Source organism: Lactuca virosa, chromosome 7, assembly GCF_052849685.1.
Source record: "Lactuca virosa cultivar CGN04683 chromosome 7, Lactuca_virosa_CGN04683_v6, whole genome shotgun sequence".
In the NCBI taxonomy this organism is placed as follows: Eukaryota; Viridiplantae; Streptophyta; class Magnoliopsida; order Asterales; family Asteraceae; genus Lactuca; species Lactuca virosa.
In genome coordinates, this window is record NC_136432.1 from 8,397,855 (window position 1) to 8,418,397 (window position 20,543).

The window sequence follows — 20,543 nt, forward strand, 5'->3', positions numbered from 1 at the left end:
GCTCTGATACCAACTGTGACATCCCCATTTTCACGGCCAGAAAAGACCGATTTTGTTTATGCTTGTTTGAAAATCAGAGTAACATTTTAAATAAAATTTTTCGGAATTTGTCCCAAAACAAAATGTGATAAAGATTTATCAAAAGCATTTCCAAGGAAATGTATTTCATTAAAAGACTCGGGATGTCATGTTCGATACAGATCAAAAGCTTAAACAGTACAACATAAGCCTTACTACATTATTTCGTATCTACAGGCCTATATCCGTAATCCCTCATCCAAAACATCACATCTATGCTCGAGCGCCACTACCTGTAATACATGAAACTGAGTGGGTCAGGCTTGGGAGCCTGGTGAGCACATAGGGTTTTCAACCCACAATAAATAAGTTTATTAATTTCATCAATCAACAATAACCCGATTACCCGTTCCTGTTATCCTCGCTTTACGTCCCTAAACACCTATCATAAGGGACCTAGCCTAAGGATCATCATCGGGATGGACACTACTGCTAAGGGGTTCCTCCGCAATAAATGTCCTAAAGGCAACCATGAGGGGATGGAGTACACCGGTGAACACATCGTTCACAAACACCTACAGGTTACGAGCCTGCTAGCGTTCCACTGGACTGTCTAGAAGAGTCTGTGGTCGTCATCTATACTCCGCTAGATGACTGGATCACCAACAACATCGAGGCCTCTCATCATTTTATCACACATCGTCTTATTACATCTACCCATGTTTTACCCCAACATTTTTGTAGATATAAAATACATATACAGTTTAAATCATGAAAAACGTGTATAAATTCATTCATCCAACATAGACAACAAGTATTCAGATAATATGCACACATAGCACGTAATTTATATAAAATACTTCATATCTATGTGTAAGATGAAAGTAACTATGCACTCACCTGATTAGGTGGTGACTCGGTACTTGGACATCGCTTCGTTATCTCAAAACAATTTTTCCTTGACCAAAACCTAGTATCAATACCACTAGGGTTTAGTTTTAACGTTAACCGCGACCAATTAATAGTCTAGCTATTATTATTATTATATAAGCGTTAAATAACACCCAATATAACTCATAATAATAGCCCAAATAATTATTTTAAGGACCTAATAACATTACTATAATTATTTAAAAGTTATATTAAAAACTGCGTAGGCGTAGCTCACTTACAGCGGATTTTAAAGAAAACCGGGTTTTGCTCGGAGCAGCGTTTCCGAACCGAAAGACCCATTTTCTCGGGACTCCGGGAGCCTCAGGGCTTTCTTTGGGTGCTAGGGATTTTTCCTAGGGTTTAGGGGTGGTTTGGGATCTTAGAGAGAGAAAGAAACTAGAGAGAGAAATAGAATTTGTGTGAAAAATCCGGAACCCTCGCCCCCCTTTTATAGCCTGCGAGGCCTCGGACTACGCTGGGCGTAATCCTTGGCTACGCTGGGTGTAGATCGGATAAGGGCTCCAGCTCGCGTACAGCTGGTTCGCACTCGAACTCGGAAGGGATAAGTCCAAGTATGTCGGGCGTACCCAGCTTCGGACGCGGGGGGTAATGCGAGGCGACGTGTCATCCATCCGAAGCGAAGCCTTGGGCAACAAGCAACGGCTCAGATGCGGCCACGTCATCACCTTTCTCGCAGATTCGCAAATTGCACACTTAACTTCTAAAAATCATAACTTTTGCATACGAGCTCCGTTTTCGACATTCTTTATATCCACCCGTAGGTGGGAGTGTACTCTACAACTTTCATTTAGACTCCGTCGGCTAATTCTGAATTTATTTTAAAAGTTATATTTTTAACAGGCCGGGACAGGATTGGTCCGTTAAAAATTCATAACTTCTTTATCCGACGTCCGTTTTCGTCTGTATTTTTATCGTTATGCTACTATTAACGAGATCTTAGATTCTCATTGAGGTTGTGTCGGCTAAAAACCGCTCGATCTAATATTCGAACTTCGGGTTGTACACTGCTAAGCCGAAACTTCGAAAAAACATAACTTCCTCATACGAAGTCAGATTTGGGCGTTCTTTTTATGGACACTCTCGGTTTAACGTTTTCTACGACTTTCGTTTAGATTGCTAAGGCTAAAAGTCGCTCTATCGTAAATTCACTATTTACGCTTCCCGGTGCCGTGCCGGTTCCGTCGCGAAACTTCGACGGGTCATAACTTCTTCGTCATAACTCGGATTTCGGTGTTCTTTATATCTCCGAAACCCTTGTTTCGACCACTACAACTTTCTATAAAGATATCAGGCTTATCTCACACTTTAATTTTGACGCTTATTTTTATTCTTTATTAATTATACATTTATAATTAAATAATAAGCACACAAATACACATAATTCACAAAATACTCAAATATTTCATCTTTATTACATCAAAAAGAGTTACAATAGTTGACCTAGACTATTACATCGTCTAAAAATGCTTAGCCCTGAAACCCGGACGTTACACTATGTACACCGCCACAACACCTGCTACTCCAGCACCTGCCAGTCGATATGCTGGAACCCTTCCGAAGTGTGGGAAGTGAAACTATCACCACACCGGAGTATGCCGGAAAATGCAGTGGCTGAACTGCCACAGAAACACAGTCCGTTTCTGCAGGGCACCGGCTCAACCGATCTCCCAAGTCCCCGGAGTTGAGGAAAACCAAGCCTGCTATGGCTGTGGTGAGACTGAACACTACCAGAGGGACTGCCCGATAACAAAGAACTCAGGCGCGGATGGAAGAATTCTGATGATCACCGCAGGAGAATCGACCTCGGAGTCGCCATCGAGCAATGGTACGTTTTCGAAATAGTAATTACTTTGAAAATTAATTTATATTTATATAAGATTAAAACTTGGGGATAACACTTAAAAGTAATTATAATAACTCACTCATAGGAACAAGTCACAGTATTCAAGAGAACTAAAGGATCCGTTTAGAGAAGCTATGATGGTTGAACATATACATCAGGGTTGTGCATAACTAAGATGTTGCAGACTTAGAGTGAGTAATTCCGCCTTAATTCATGTTCCTTGTTTGGTTGTGGATTTGAGGCAGAGTTACTCAGTCGACCGTCTTATTCATCTTAAATATTCATAACTTGTATGTGACAGGCGATCGTAGTGGTACCGAGGAGGATCATGATATAAAGTATCATCACCAGTTATCAAAACACTTTCATTTGTATGTACTCGTTCATCGCGGTACGATACGTAGGAGTGTTAACATCAAAGGGAAACCAGAAAGCACTAGAACATTTACAAAGAGTACATTTTCGAGCACACTAGAAGTACATTGTCGAACGCACTAAGAGTACACTATCGAACACACTAAGAGTACATTATCGAACACACTAAGAGTACACTATCGAACGCACTAAGAGTACATTTTCGAGCACGCTAGGGATACATCATCATATAACATACATTTCTTTCCAATCGGCCAAACTTTGTTCAGCAAAGAGTCCGTTACTATCATTCGTCATGAATTGGCGTGGTCCTCACCATACTAAGTTCATATGTTTCTATCGCCTCGATCGTCAAGTTCTCGAAACCTTTCGTCATTCGTATCGACATTCCGACCTAAACCTCAGTTTTATCTTTCGTATTCTAAACCCCGAAGTACTCATGCGAAGAGTACTTTGTCCTCTGAAGCCTTATCGTCAGATGTCCGCAGACCGTCATGAAATACCACTCGTCCACCAGACCAAGTTCGAGCACAGAGGCTATGGACGAATACAGCTCACCTATCACTATTCAGTGTATACGCGAGGGCGGTATATGATTATGATTACGCAGATTTAGTATGTGTGTTTCCGCCCTATCTCATGTTCCTTGTATGGTTGTGGACCTGGGGCAGAGTCGCACATCCGACCGTTTTACTAATCCTAATTATATACGACTTGTATACACGAGGTAATGATAGATGGACCAAGTATGAATCCTATCATGAACGTCAGGGCAAAGTTGCCAGGTCTACGAGTAGGTATTCTGCAAATCATAGGAGTGTAACCCCAGTAGTACTGTAAGAAAGTTAATTTCGGGACGAAATTCCATCTAACGGGGGGATGATGTGACAACCCGAAATTTTTTTGCTTTTAAAGCTCAGTCAGTCGACTCAACTGAGTGTCAGACTCATTGTTAATGAGTTCTAGCTTTGTTAAAGGTCATTCTAAGGAGTTTTAAGCCTAGTACACTTAAGGAATGAGTGTTAGAATGTACCTGCTAGAGACACTGTTCAACAAATCAAGCCCTAACCTCTTCACTTAGAGTTCACGGCCACAACACTTGAGTTTACGGCCGTAAACTCAAGGTGGGTCGTAAACTCCTCCTTATAACCTCATATCCTTCAACTTTCTTTCATTATTTCACTTCCACCTCAAGAACACTCCATTTCTCTCTCAAGTATCATCGAGTTCATCATCTTAGATCATCAAAAACATCTTCAAATCTTCAAGTTTCACCAAGAACACACACTAGTGTTCTTGGCCAAAATCAACCATTTCAAGCCTCTATATCGTAAGTACTCTTCCCTACACTTGATATCTAGTTAGGACTCATGCTTAGAGCCTTGAAGTCATCAATAATGAAGGACCAAAAGGAGTTTACGGCCAAGCCATCTCCCATGGCCGTAAACCCCTATAAAGGTGCCATTTGAGCCTTAAACTCTTCCTAAGGCGTGGACTTGAGGCTAGAACACTCCCATGTGCTTTGTAAGACCTTGAACCATCACTAAACTCATCATTTAGAGAGTTTACGGCCCAAGAGTAAACACCCTTGGCCGTAAACTCCAATTAAGGTCAAGTTTTGGACCTTAAACACATCTAGACTCTTGCTAAGCCTTAGAACACTTGAACCCTTGAGACTACTTACCTTTAAGACCCTAAATGTGACCATTTAGAGAGTTTACGGCCAGGAGTAAACTCCCTTGGCCGTAAACACCTCAACACTCTCCATAGAGTTGGTCTTTCACATCCTTGTGTAGAGCAAAAATCCCTCAAGCTTCCCTAGCCTTCAAACACCCTCATATGCAACTTTGACCACGAGTTTACGGCCGTAAACTCCCTTGGCCGTAAACACATGGCCGTAAAAACCAAGCCATGGCCATAAACACCCTTTAGGTCAATCACATGTGATTCCAACACTTGGTCAAAGTGTTTCCTAGTCCCGTGAGGTGTTTCCTTGCATTTGGTTGCTTCCAAGCACTATATTTATTTCAATATATGCCAATGTATGTCATTGAGGACTTGTTGTATCTCGGGACTTTATTCGTGGAACTTCTCATCCTTACACGCGTATTCGTTGAATCACCCACATCAGGCGAGTTCATACCCCGTAATAAATCTTTTAACTGTTTTAAATGCTTTTAAGGGGGGGAATACAAGTTGAACACAATGATAATTGTGTAAATGTTTGTTATAAACATTTTCAAAAGATTACTTATGTCATTCATAAGTTGTCAAATCATTTCAAAAACTCTTTTCAAGTTATGCTACTTTATAGTTTAACAAAACTCCGTTTTTAAAGTACAAGCATAACTTAGTGGTAAAATGAGTATTTTAACAACAGTTCAAGTACATTACTAGTAAACTATAATAGGTATAGTTTAAGGGTTCAGTTCATACTATAACAGGTACATAGAGAAACATACTATAACAAGTACAGAGGAGAACATACTATAACAAGTACAAAGGGGAAATTTACTATAACTAGTATAGAGAGAAACACACCACACTAAGTACCAGGGAAAAGCACACTAAGTACCAGGGAAAAGCACACCATACTAAGTACCAGGGAAAAGCACACTAAGTACCAGGGAAAAGCACACAAAATATATCTTTCCGGTTTGCATTAACTTTAGTACGATTACACGTGTCTGGGTTAGCAGACACGAGGTGATGAAATATAATAATATATCTTCTCATTTACATACGAGTTCACATTTAAACCTTTAATTAACCAACTTGAGATTAAAGGCAAAAAGACTCCCCGAGGTGTATTGTACATTTAATACTACCTGGAGTTTGTATTTTATTACTTAAGACTCCCCGAGGTGTATTGTCCATTTAATACTACCTGGAGTCTGTATTTTTATTACTTTATAGCCAGCAGTGTCACTGCTGAGGTAAAACATTATTTTCCCTATTACATTTACTTTGTGATCTTCTCACATATTCATTATTGTATAAACTATATTTAGTTAATGAGAGTCTCACTCGGGAAAATACACACTAATACAAGAAACAAACATACATAACATTTGATGCCTTGGTAGAAGGCTACGTTTAGTAGAAAGGGCCATAATGCTAACCTTATGATTCCTTAATGTATACATCAAAGGATACGTATATATCAATAGGATCCGATAGGTAATAGGATGTGTGCTCTCCGCTTCATTTTTCGTTCCTTGTTTGGTTGTGGGCTTAGAGCAGATTCACCCAGTCTATTATCTATTCGATTCTAGATATATATGTCCAGTATACATTGATTCATCATAAGGGTACCAGGTATGGGTCAAGTCACACAGAGTCAATGCACAGTTTTCTAGTACAGAAAATACTTTCCAAATCAGAACTATGGGTATACAAAACTAGAAACTTACTAGCTAAGGGTTTAATCCATTTTATTAAACCATTATATACTTAAAGGACCTTAGGTGATTAACTCTATAATACTTTAGTTTATACATCATGGTTATGTGTCATTAATACCCAATAGATAGTTGGATATGTGCTTTCCGCCTTACTCCCTGTTCCTTGTTTGGTTGTGGGCTTAGGGCAGATTCACCCAATTAACTATCTAATCGATATTAGATCATATATAGCCAGTATAAACTAAGTGATTATAGAAGTAATCACTGTGGCCACCATTTTATTATAAGAAATAAGGGTTTTCTTAAAGAATCTTTTCATTAAATATAAAGGAACCATTACAATTAACTCCATGAGTAACAAGTGAACACGCCAGAGTTATATACAACAATGATCTAACAAACAATGGGATGTGTGCTATCCGCCTTACTTCCTGTTCCTTGTTTGGTTGTGAGTTAGGGCAGATGCGCACAGTCGATTGTTTGTTTACTCTGAGTTTTATATCACTTGTATCCATTTAGTACTCATAGAAAGGATTGTAGAATCATTTTTACGTATCTTTCATCAAAGTAGGAAATATAGGATTTTCTAAGAGGAACAGGCGAGCTTTTCTAAACAGAATTTACAACTCACTACATTTTTCAACTACATTTTCAACAGCAGTTTACCACAACATTTTACAACTTACTTACATCACTAAAATCTTATGAACTCACCAGCTTAACTGCTGATCAACTCTTTCAAATAACTTGTATTCTCAGGAGCCTAGTAGACAGGTACTCGCACTGGGATTCAGAAGATGGAGCAGTATAGCTTCAAGTCTTGGTTGTTATTTGCTTATGTATTCTATGTTTTGTGATCACACACTTTGTAAACACTTTCTTTCTAATGAAATGGTTGTTCATTACTTTGCTTACTATGATGCATGTCTTGTGATACTAAACATGGCGTCCTCCACCCCAGAACGTTTCCGCCGTTCCGGTTTTGGGGTGTGACAAAAGTCATGGAAGAAAAGCTTGAAAGAGCCGATATCCTCCAACTAGCAAAATCTAGAATTGAAATCTTTATCAATAAGGTTTTCAGTTTCTCAGCGGATGACAAGATCTTCTTTAGTGGATATGATGCCAATGAGAAGACCTTAATCTACAGCAAATACAGCAAAGAGATTTCTCCGGCCGACGAACAACTGTTCTTAGCCTTCCAAAACTCCCTGCTAAAGCCAGACTTAATCGGCGAACACGTGGCAGACATCTGTAAGACGCTCCACAAAAGCACTAACAGATACAACTGTCAATGCCTAACCATCAAGGTGGCCTCCACTACCGAAAATAATAATGGCAAAGCTATTATTAAAGAAGATTCCTCGATAAGCTCCAGATAAGAGAGGACCCTCAAAGATAAGCCACTACACAATAATGTAGTTAGTGGATGATTTGGTCAGCAGTGACGTAAAATACTTGTATCAGATCCTCTCTATGATTCTATAAATAGAGAGTTATGCTTTCATTTATAGGCAGAGTGAAAATACGAGAGCCTTAAGCATTCATATTGAAATCAGCAAATGTGTGAGTAAAACCCCATATAGGGTTTATAGTTTGAAATTGTATAAACCTTCGGGTTTTAGTTCATTTATAAATAAGAGAAGTTTTCTCAATCCATCCTTGGTGCAACTATCTGTATTTTTAAAGTCTGAAGTCTTATTCGTCATAATGATCTAGTACTAACAAGTACCGCCAGTCAGAAGGACGTAGGGAAGAAGGAACGATCGACACCAAGATTGACGAAAAAATCACAGAGCCTCACGCACGAGCAAGGTATGAAAACTATCTTTTAATTTATAACAAAACTATCCCGTTAAAGTTTTTTAATTTCAAAAAACTATAAACTCTATAATAAATAATCTTTTATAAAAAGCAAAAATCTTATAACAACTCAAATGAGTAGTAACAAAATATTAGCCAATCAAGAACCTAATAAGTTCATGATTTCTCAAATAAAAGATTACAGAATTGCTATTAAACAACTTCAAAGAAATTTAGATTATATTAATGATGAAATTTCTTTAATAGATTTAACACTACAAACGTCTCTACGAGACGGTTTTAGAAGGCAGATAAATGCTAAAAATAGAAGATTTGCACACATTCGTGTACAAAATCTCTTAAAAAAGGGTCTTAACTCTATTAAAACCATTTAACAGAGTTAAAAGATAAGTTTTTAACTTAAATTTATCCGCAACCAATTCCTGGTATCAGAGCCTTATTATGGTTTTATCCTTAAAAAATAAAGGTAGAGAAGATTCTGAAGAACAACCTTCAGATCATACGTTAAGCTTTGTTGAAAATGAAGATGGTTTTCAAGGAAGCCTAATGATTAAACAAGAACTTCTTTCAAAAATTAAGAAAACAGATCTTAAAATAAAGAAAGAAAATATATTCAGAAACGTTCCCTCAAGATTTAATATTTTGAATACGTTAAAAAGAAAAAACGAAATATTTTACTTCGTTAGTACAAAAGAAATGTCTGTCGACATAAAAGATACTACAGGATCTGTTTATCTACCACTATTAACCAAAGAACAGATAAACAGTAATCTAAAAAATATTCCCACAGAAATAAGATCTAAAATTAGAATGGTCCACATCGGAGCAGTAAAAATTCTAATGAAATCTCAATTTCAAGAAGGAATTAATTCTCCAATAAAAATGGCCTTGATTGATGATAGAATCAATCATCGACAAGATTGTATTCTTGGTGCAGCCAAAGGAAATCTAGCTTACCAAAAATTCATGTTTTCAGTTTATCCTAAATCTGCCTTAGATCTGAAATCAGCAAACTTGAATAAGGTTTTATCTTTTATTCATCACTTTGAAAGAAGTGATCTCATGAATCCAGGAGATAAACCCTTCACAATAACCTACCTTATAGGATATGCATTGACAAATAGTCATCATAGCATAGACTATAAAAAAGAAGAATACATAGAACTTGAAGATGTATTCTCAGAAATAGGACATGTCAAAGATAAACAATTTTGTGACATAGATCCTCAAGATAGCTCTTGGGCTTTAAATATAGCCAGAAACAAAAAAGCTTTGGGAGAAAAGCTACCACCTAGAATCTCAATAGATTCTCTTCATATAGATTTAGGAGAAAAGCTACCACATAGAAGAACCTCTAGGGTTTATAGTTTGAAATTGTAAAAACCTTCGGGTTTTAGTTCATTTATAAATAAGAGAAGTTTTCTTAATCCATCCTTGGTGCAACTGTCTGTATTTTTAAATCTAAAGTCTTATTCGTCATAATGATCTAGTACTAACAAGTACCGCCAGTCAGAAGGACGTAGGGAAGAAGGAACGATCGACACCAAGATTGACGAAAAAATCACAGAGCCTCACGCACGAGCAAGGTATGAAAACTATCTTTTAATTTATAACAAAACTATCCCGTTAAAGTTTTTTAATTTCAAAAAACTATAAACTCTATAATAAATAATCTTTTATAAAAAGCAAAAATCTTATAACAATTCAAATGAGTAGTAACAAAATATTAGTCAATCAAGAACCTAATAAGTTCATGATTTCTCAAATAAAAGATTACAGAAGTGCTATTAAACAACTTCAAAGAAATTTAGATTATATTAATGATGAAATTTCTTTAATAGATTTAACACTACAAACGTCTCTACGAGATGATTTTAGAAGGCAGATAAATGCTAAAAGTAGAAGATTTGCACACATTCGTGTACAAAATCTCTTAAAAAAGGGTCTTAACTCTAATAAAAACCATTTAACAGAGTTAAAAGATAAGCTTTTAACTTAAATTTATCCGCAACCAATTCCTGGTATCAAAGCAGGAATTGAGAGGTCTGCGGGTATGAGAGATTTACGGGTATGAGAAACCAATTGTTGATAATTATAGGTCCGTTTGTTAATGCTAAAATGATTAACGTTTGTTAAACACATTAAAGAATCATTCACCATTTAAATGATCCTCAGAATTCTTTTTTGCAGATATCAACAATTGGTTGACATTAAAGAATCATACCGGGAAATTTTGTCCGAAAAACAAATGATTAGAATAATGATTAAACAAGAGGCACTCCGGGTATGAGAGATTTACGGGTATGAGTGGGTCTCCGTGTATGAGAAGCTCTCCGGGTATTAGAGGCGTTTAGTTACTCGGGCAGGCTCCTTGGGTATGAGAGGTCTACGGGTTATGAGAGGCTCTCCGGGTATGAGAGGTTTGATCGAATGAGAGGGTCTGCAGGTATGAGAGGTATGCGGGTATGAGAGGCTCTCTGGGTAGGAGAGGCTCTCCAAGTATGAGATGTTTATGCGTATGAGAGGTCTGCGGGTATGAAAGGTGAGGTATGTGGGTATGAGAGGTCTGCGGGTATCAGAGGGTCTCTGGGTATGAGAGGGTCTCCAGGTATGAGATGCTCTCCGGGTATGAGAAACTTTTAGCTCCTTGAGCAGGCTTTTAGCTCCTCGGGAAGGCTTTTAGCTCCTCGTGCAGGCTCCTCAGAGTATGAGAGGTTTGCGGGTTATCAGAGGCTCTCCGGGTATGAGAAGATCTCCGGGTATGAGAGGTTTAAATGTATGAGAGGGTCTCCGGGTATGAGAGGTCTGCGGGTATGAGAAGGTCTCTAGGTATGAGAGGCTCTCCGGGTATGAGAGGCTCTCCGGGTATGAGAGGCTTTTAGCCCCTCGGGTAGGCTCCTCGAGTATGAGAGGTCTGCAGGTTATGAGAGGCTCTCCGGGTAGGAGAGGTTTACGCGTACGAGAGGGTCTCCGGGTATAAGAGGCTCTCCGGGTAGGCGAGGCTATCCGGGTATGAGAGGTCTGCGCGTATGAGAGGTCTTCGGGTATGAGAGGGTCTCCGGATACAAGAGGTTCTTCGGGTATGAGTGGGTCTCCGGGTATCTGAGGCTTTTTGCTCCTTGGGCAGGCTTTTAGCTCCTCGAGAAAGATTTTAGCTCCTCGGGCAGGCTCCTCAAAGTAAGAGATGTATGCTGGTTATGAGAGGCTCGTCGGGTATGAGAGGTTTGCGCTTATGAGATGGTGTCTAGGTATGAGAGGTCTGCGGGTATGAGAGGTTCTTCGGTTATGAGAGGCTTTCCCGGTATGAGAGGCTCTCCGGGTATGAGAGGTTTGCGCATATGAGAGGGTCTCCGGGTATGAGAGGGTCTCCGAGTATGATAGGCACACCGGGTATGAAAGGTGTGCGGGTTATGAGAGGCTCTCCGGGTATGAGAGGTTTGCGCATATGAGAGGGTCTCCGGGAATGAGAGGTCTGCATGTATGTGAGGGTCTCCGGGTATGAGAGGCTTTTAGCTCCTCGGGCAGGCTTTTCTTTGTCAGATTTTATAGAGGGTCTCCGGGTATGAGAGGTCTTCCGGGTATCAGAGGCTCTCAGTGTATGATAGGTTTACGCGTAAGAGAGGGTCTCCGGGTATGAGAGATATGCGGGTATGAGCGGGTCTCCGGGTACGAGAGGATCTCCAGGTATGATATGTCTATGGGTTATGAGAGGCTCTCCGGGTATGAGAGGTTTGCGCGTATGAGAGGGTCTCTGGGTATGAGAGGTCTGCGGGAATGTGAGGCACTTCGGGTATGAGAGGCTTTCCGGGTATGAGAGGCTCTTCGTGTATGAGAGGTTTGCGCGTATGAGAGGGTCTCCGAGTATGAGAGGTCTGCGGTTATGAGAGGGTCTCCGGGTATGAAAGGGTATCCGGGTATGTGAGGCTCTCCTGGTATGAGAGGCTTTACGGGTATGAGAGGCGTTTAGGTCCTTGGGTAGGCTTTTAGCTCCTCAGGAAGGCTTTTATCTCCTCGGGAAGGCTCCTTGGGTTTGAGTGGTCTCCGGGTATGAGAGGTTTGCACGTATGAAATGGTCTCCAGGTATGAGAGGTCTACGGGTATGAGAGTCTCTCCGGGTATGAATGTATGATAGGCTCCCTGGGTATGAGAGGATCTTCAGGTATGAGAGAATCTCCGGGTATGAGAGGCTCTCCGGGTATATGAGGTCTGTGGGTTATGATGGGATATTCGGGTATGAGAGGCTCTCTGGGTATGAGAGGTTTGCGTGTATGAGAGGGTCTCCAGCTATGAGAGCTCTTCGGGTATGAGAAGCTCTCCGGGTATGAAAGGCTCTCCAGGTATGAAAGGCTCTCCGGGTATGAGAGGTTTGCGGGTATGAGAGTTTTATGCATATGAAGGGGTCTCCGGGTATGAGAGATCTGCGGGTATGAGAGGGTCTCCGGGTATGAGAGGCTCTCCGGGTATGAGAGGCTTTTAGCTCCTCGAGCAGGCTTTTCTTTGTCAAATTTTGGTGAGAGTCTTTGGGTATGAGAGGTCCTCTAGGTATGAGATGCTCTCCGGGTATGAGAGATTTACACGTTTGAGAGGGTCTCCGGGTATGAGAGGTATGCGGGTATGAGAGGCTCTCCGGGTATGAGAGGCTCTCCGGGTATGCGAGGCTTTTAGCTCCTCGGGCAGGCTTTTCCTTTTCATATTTTGGAGTGGGTCTCCGGGTATGAGAGGTCTACGTGTATGAGAGGGTCACCGGGTATGAGAGGCTCTCTAGGTATGAGAGGATTTTAGCTCCTCGGGAAGGCTTTTCTTTGTAAGATTTTTGAGAGGGTCTCCGGGTATGAGAGGTCTTCCGGGTATGAGAGGCTCTTTGGGTATGACATGTTTACACGTATGAGAGGGTCTCCGAGTATGAGAGATCTACGGGTATGAGAGTGTCTCCGGGCATGAGATGTCTGCGGGTTATGAGAGGCTCTCAGGGTATGCAAGGCTCTCCGGGTACGAGAGGTTTGCGTGTATGAGAGGGTCTCTGGGTATGAGAGGTCTGCGGGTATGTAAGGCTCTCCGGATATGAGAGGCTTTCTGGGTATGAGAGGCTCTCCGTGTATAAGAGGTTTGCGCGTATGAGAGGGTCTCTGGGTATGAGAGGTCTGCGGGTATGAGAGGCTCTCCTGGTATGAGAGGTTTTAGTGTATGAGAGGGTCTCCGGGTTTGAGAGGTTTGCGGGTGTGAGAGGGTCTCCGGGTATGAACGGCTCTCCGGGTATGAGAGGCTCTCCGGGTATGAGAGGTCTGCGGGTTATGAGAGGCTATCTGGGTATGAGAGGCTCTCCGGGTATGAGAGGTTTGCGCGTATGAGAGGGTCTCCGGGTATGAGAGGTCTGTTGGTATGAGAAGCTCTTCGGGTATGAAAAGCTATCCGGGTATGAGTGGTTTTGTGGGTATGAGAGTTTTGCCCGTATAAGGTGGTCTCCAGGTATGCGAGGTCTACGGGTATGATAGGGTCTCCGGGTATGAGAGGCTTTTAGCTCCTCGAGCAGGCTTTTCTTTATCAGATTTTGGAGAGGGTCTCTGGGTATGAGAGGTTTACGCGTATGACAGGGTCTCTGGGTATGAGAGGTTTGCAGGTATGAGAGGGTCTCCAAGTATGAGAGGTTCTCCGACTATGAGAGGTGTGCAGGTTATGATAGGCTCTCCAGTATGAGAGGCTCTCCGGGTATGATTGGTTGGCACGTATGAGAGGGTCTTCGGGTATGAGAGGTATGAGGGTATGAGAGGCTTTCCGGGTATGAGAGGCTCTCCGGGTATGAGAGGTCTGCAGGTTATGAGAGGCTCTCCGGTATGAGAGGTATGCACATACGAGAGGCTCTCTGGGTATGAAATATTTTCGGGTATTAGAGGGTCTCCGTGTAGGAGAAGTTTGCGGGTATGAGAGGGTCTCCGGTTATGAGAGGCACTCCGGGTATGAGAGGCGCTGCAGGTATGGGAGCTTTACGGGTTATGAGAGGCTCTCCGGGTATGAGAGGCTCTCTGGGCATGAGTGGTTTGCGCGTATGAGAGGTCTGCGGGTATGAGAGGCTCTCCGGGTATGAGAGGGTCTCCAGGTATGAGAGGTTTGCGGGTTTTGAGAGGGTCTCCGGGTATGAGAGGTTTGCGCGTATGAGAGGGTCTCCGGGTATGAGAGGCTCTCCGGGTATGAAAGGCTCTCCGGGTATGAAAGGCTCTCAGGGTATGAGTGGTCTACAGGTATGAGAGGTTTGTGCATTTGAGAGGGTCTCCGGGTATGAGAGACTCTCCAGGTATGAGAGGCTTTTAGCTCATAGGGTAGGATTTTCTTTGTCAGATTTAAGAGAGGGTCTCCGGGTATGAGAGGTCTGTGGGTATGTGAGTGTCACCGGGTATGAGAGGCTTTTAGCTCCTCGGGCAGTTTTTTCTTTGTCAGATTTTTGAGAGGGTCTCCGGGTATGAGAGGTCTTTCGGGTATTAGAGGCTCTCCGGGTATGAAAGGTTTACGCGTATGAGAGGGTCTGCGGGTATGAGAGGTCTGCGGGTATGAGAGGGTCTCTGGGTATTAGAGGTTCTCCGAGTATGAGAGGTCTTCCGGTTATGAGAGGCTCTCTAGGTATGAAAGGCTCTCCGGGTATGAGATGTTTGCGCGTATGAGAGGGTATTTGGGTATGAGAGGTATGTGGGTATGTGAGGCTCTTCGGGTATGAGAGGCTTTCTGGGTATAAGAGGCTCTCCGTGTATGAGAGGTTTACGCATATGAGAGGGTCTCCGGGTATGAGAGGTCTGCGGGTATGAGAGGCTCTCCGGGTATGAGAGGCTCTCCGAGTATGAGAGGCTCCCTGGGTTTGAGAGGATCTCCGGGTATGAGAGGTTTGTGCGTATAAGAGGGTCTCCGGGTATGAGTGGTTTGCGGTTATGAGAGGGTCTCTGAGTATGAAATGCTCTCCGGGTATGAGAGGCTCTCCGGGTATGAGAGGTCTGCAAGTTATGAGAGGCTATCCGGGCATAGAGGCTCTCCGGGTATGAGAGGTTTGCGCGTATGAGATGGTCTCGGGGTATGAGAGGTCTGCGAGTATGAGAAGCTCTTAGGGTATGAAAGGCTCTCCGGGTATAAGAGGCATGCAGATATGAGAGTTTTGCGCGTATGAGAGGGTCTCCGGGTATGAGAGGTCTGCGGGTATGAGAGGGTCTCCGGGTATCAGAGGATTTTAGCTACTTTAGCAGGCTTTTCTTTGTCCAAATTTGGAGAGGGTCTCTGGGTATGTGAGGTCTTCTTCGTATGAGAGATTTACGCGTATGGGAGGGTCTCCGGGTGTGAGAGGTCTGCGGGTATGAGAGGGTCTCCGGGTATGAGAGGCTCTCCAGGTATGAGAGGTCTGCAGGGTCAATTTCTGATTCAATCAGAGTTCGGCAGTGGCTTTGGAATGCACTCTTTGCTAGTTACTTCAATATCTATACTTGCAATTGTAGTTATAGACCTATCCAAGTGGGAGGCTGTTAGATTAGGTGTCTAAGCCAATAACTAAATTGGTATATACTTGAATTAAAAAACATAGTACTTTTGGGTTGCCCTCGTAACCAGAAATAGCTAGAAATGATATTAGGAGAGAGAGTAAGAGAAATGTTTTGTTAACATATTATGTGATTAATATATTAATTGGGAATAGATAATTGATATGTTAATTTGTTAACATGCGATCAATAGTTAAATCATTGATTTGTTAATTTATATGGTTAATAAATTAATAAGAAATCAATTAGAATTAATTAATTATTAATCAAAATTAATCTGGAATTAATTTTGGGTTAATTGGAGTTAATTAATGGTGCAAGGGGTGAATTATAATTGAACAAAAGATGCAATTCTAGAATCGTCCAAGAGGAGAGCGGAATTGAGAGTCTTTCTAGGGTTTCCAGAAGCCTCCTAGTTGCATAAAAGAAAAGGATTTGAATTAGGATTAAATATATTATTTAATCAATTTAGATTTTTACTTTGCTTGCAAGTTACCTAAACTATAAATAGGACCCCCACGACCATCAATTTTCGTTCATGACATTTCTAAGAGTATTAGGAACGAAATTTCCTTCTTCTTCCTCTCTCTCCTCTTCATTCCAAGGTTTCTAGGGTTTTTGGGTGTGAGCCATCAGAGGCATGAGATTTCTAGTGCTTGCTTTCCAAGGTTTTCAAGAAGGATATTGGTGTGATTATTTGCTACAATAATCAAGAGATATGTAAACCCTAACTCTATATAAATTTCGATTATTATTGAGTTCCCTTAGGGTTCTTGATGTTCAGAGGTTATTGATATCAATAGAGAAAACCTAGATCCAAATAGGTTATATGTGAACTTAAGGGTTAAATTTTTCCACCACATGTTTTAATTATAACCTATAAACCCCATCAAAAAGAATATTGTTGTTGGTGAATGTTGAATGAGTTATGATTATTGAGTGATTTTCTTGTGATCTATGAAAAAAGAAGCAGGGAGAAAAAAGCATGAATCGGTTGAATGAGTATTGATGGATTTCTTTTGAATGAGTTTTCTGGATTCAAGATATAAGCACATAAGAAAAGATCAATAAAATCGTTGAAGACTTAGTGACTTCCGCTAGCAATCAACAATTGTTAATTGGTCGAGCACCAATTAAGATTTCTTCACAACGAGGATGAAGGAACCAAAACGTCATCTCTTTTTCGCAGAAGAAATATGATTCCTACTTCTCTCTTAAGGACATGCGTCTGTCTATGTATCGTTTCCTTTCTCGCTAACCTATTTGAGCATTTGAGCCCAAAAAAAATACATGCTAATATAAAATCTGGTAAAATTTTTGGGCCTAGATTTCAGTGGGCCCCATTCATGGGCACCTTTTGAACACCCCTTGGGTCGGCCCTTCCCGCACTTATCATACTGCATCACTAGAGAGACAGTTGTGGTTTGTGTGGCCGACCACCAAGCTCAAATACTTGTAAGAAGTGATATGAACTTGAAATAGTTCAGGCGTGGTCCAGGGGTACCCTTCGAGATGTTCTTCATGTTCTAGTTATATCAAAGGGTTTGTGTTTTATGGACAAGTTTGATAAAATAGTTTTCAAGATGGAGTTTGGGAGGATCGATATCACTAGAGGCATTATTTATGTTGAGAAGACGAACAATTGTGGGGGTATGTCAGTATGTTTCTTCTTTGCGTTAGTGATGATCATAGGTCACGTGTAATGAAGGATGTTTGTAGTCTAGCGTTTACTTTTGATAGTAATAATGTTAATGGCTTGAAATTCAAATGTAATAACATTTTATGGTTTGTTTAATTTTTTTTACGGCATGTGTTTATCACACACAAATGTGAAAATAATCTAGAAATGCAAACAAAACGAATCTTAAAATATGACAACAAAGATTTTGATAAATGAGAGAATTGTGTAAAATCTAAGTTTACAAATAAACAATTTCCATATGTTAAAATAGACACAACAACGTTTAGCACTGTGTGCGTAGATTAATAGGGTGTTAGGTGTGTGCAAGGTGATTTTCATGTTGTTTGACATATAGTTAGATAATTAGTTCTAACAATCTGATTAATTTAAAAATAAATATAAAGTTTAGCAATGATTATTTATTAACTTATGAAAATCTGGTTGTTTTGATCTCAAAATACTAGAAGATCTGAGTTTTATTTGTCAAAAGATCATAAACTAATCATTGTGATTTGTCAAAGATTACAAACTAATCATTTGGATTTTACATTACAATAATGTTTGACATTTTTTCAACCATGCGCATTTACTAACATGAAACCCACCCAGGATTGGGCTCAACGAGTTGGGTTGTTTGAATGATCCATGTAGGTTTTTTGGATGATCAATGTATACGTAAATTCCGTAAATTCCTCTTGTCTCTTGGTTTGGGGTTCTTGATTTCTATTCAGTATTGGTTCGATTCTAAGTACTAAATTAACGATTTAATTAATTTGGATTCGAGTTTTAGTTTGGTTAAAAATGATGGTTATTTTAGGAGAGTGTTTGACAGAAAAATTAAATCTTTGTATGTATTTCCAAATAAATGTTCAATTCAGCATACATAGTTGACAAGTCACACTCAACCAAAAACCAAACGCCAAAATATTGCACATTGCCTAAACCAGTTAAATTCGTTACTATTATGGTCAAAACGTAATTCCGTTCTTACCTAACTTTAAAAGTCGATTATGATATAAACAATAAATTTTTGTCTTGTAAGGTCTTTTCAAAGAAGAGAATTTATATACGATCATTGTGGAGGAATTAAATATAGGATAATTCCGACAAAAGAAAAAGAACACGTATCACCTCACTGTCTTTTCTGATTACAAAAATAGTCGACAAGAACTATACAATGTTTACAACATCAAATTGACACTATTGTGACACATTTACAATCGTTCTACCCAATTTAACTCTAAAAAAACTAATAACAATTTCTCCCTAAGCTCTAAAAATCACCAAAAATGTGTTCAAAACCGACCATTAAGACATTACAATCATGTCTAACAAGAATTTCAATTCCAATGTGAATTGGCCATTTTGTAGGTACTGGAGTCTTATGTCTGATTTATTTATACAGTGTCTCGGCCGATTCATAATAGAAAAAGGGAGGGGAGCATTGTGGCTATAATATAGCTCTAAAACTTTTAACCAAGTCACTAGGGCATATGAGAACCGAATCAATGGATAAACCACCTTTTGTGTGTGTGCAATCAATTTGAGTCAGTGAAAACTTTATCTTTGTGGGCGTATTTGGATCATCAACAACAAAATCTCCGACGTGGTGGTACTCCCAATTCCCGGTGTTTTCCAAGAAACGTTTGGAAATGGCCTGTTGACCATCGGGGGTTGTGAGCTGGAACTGAACCGGTTTTATGTCCCACCCATGGACGCTCTCATGGCCGCCGTGGGTAGCCACCCTACGGCCCGGTTTTTTCGTGAACCTCCCGAGTCGGAGTTTGAACAACAACGAGTATGTCCCTGCCGGAAACTGGAACTCCATGTCTCCTTCTACCTCTAGCCACCAAATTTGTTGCAGGTATGCAATCGTGTGAAATCTGGTATATGGAAGGTATAAGTCGTTAATGGAAGATACCAAAACACAAAAAGTTCACACCAATCACAATCAAATTTACCTTGATTCATCTGTGGGAATATAATTCCAGTATCTCCGGTCATCAATTCCGGTGATGGCCAATGCCTTGGAAGAAATCGACAAACATAGGCCTCCTGTTCTTTTGTCCAACCAGAATTCCTGTAACGAAAACCCCTAAATTAGAAATAATTACAAGGTTGACTTTTCCATGAACATCCACTCAACAAAACTAATTCAAAAACCAACAACTCGAAGTTATGGTGTCGAAATCGCGACGGATTTTGACTAGTCTAGAGTTGAATATTGTACAAGTGAAAAAGGATCAGAGAAATCGAACCTTGTTTCCGCTGTCGAAAGGAACCGGTCGGGATAAGCGAGCATAAATTTCGTTTTTCCCCAATTTGGAAGGGTTTTTAATTAGGTAGTCGTCCACCAGATGATGATAATTGGAGGGCAATTTAGCGTCCCAGATGAAATCGGCAGAGGAAGCAGCTCTGAATGCTCGATTGAGTCTCGCCAATTTGCAAATCTCCGGCGGATCTAAGTATGATAAGACCAGAGCAACACAGGATTCCGGGATGTCGCCGAGCTTGAGCTTTGATGGATGGTTAGACCCATCTGAACTGTCGGGACTTAGTAGTGATGAATTAGCACCCATGGGAAAGAAGTAGAGAGGTGGTTGGTTGGTAGATATGGTGGTTGACGGTGGTTAACGGCGGTTGTACCGGTGGATTTTGGAGAAGAATTCGCGGAATTGGTTTGTGTAAAATGAGAAGCAACGCGGCTTTATCCGCTCACATATGTTGGAACGATGACGTGGACATTCGGCTATTTTAGAACCGCTCGCGATTTAATTACAGAGAAACTTTGTGAATTACACGCGCCAATTTTGAGTCCTAAAAGTTTATTATTATTTTTATAATTGATTATCTTGCGTTTCAAAAGGTGTCAATTTTTTAATAGAACTTTTTGATTTTATCTAGTCATTTTGTCAATACGATAAAAATACCAAAAT

General features: G+C 40.6%; 1 protein-coding gene across 1 annotated transcript; it reads right to left on the reverse strand.

Annotated features, from left to right (window-relative positions):
- Window positions 1–18,932: 18,932 nt before the first annotated feature.
- LOC145125667 (F-box protein PP2-A13-like) lies at window positions 18,933–20,306 on the reverse strand. The gene is made up of 3 exons (XM_079061092.1): window positions 19,866–20,306; window positions 19,569–19,687; window positions 18,933–19,490 (listed from the first exon to the last, which is right to left on the reverse strand). The coding sequence occupies exons 1-3, from the start codon at window positions 20,184–20,186 to the stop codon at window positions 19,058–19,060; spliced, it is 873 nt and encodes a 290-aa protein (XP_078917218.1). The 5' UTR covers window positions 20,187–20,306; the 3' UTR covers window positions 18,933–19,057.
- Window positions 20,307–20,543: the final 237 nt, after the last annotated feature.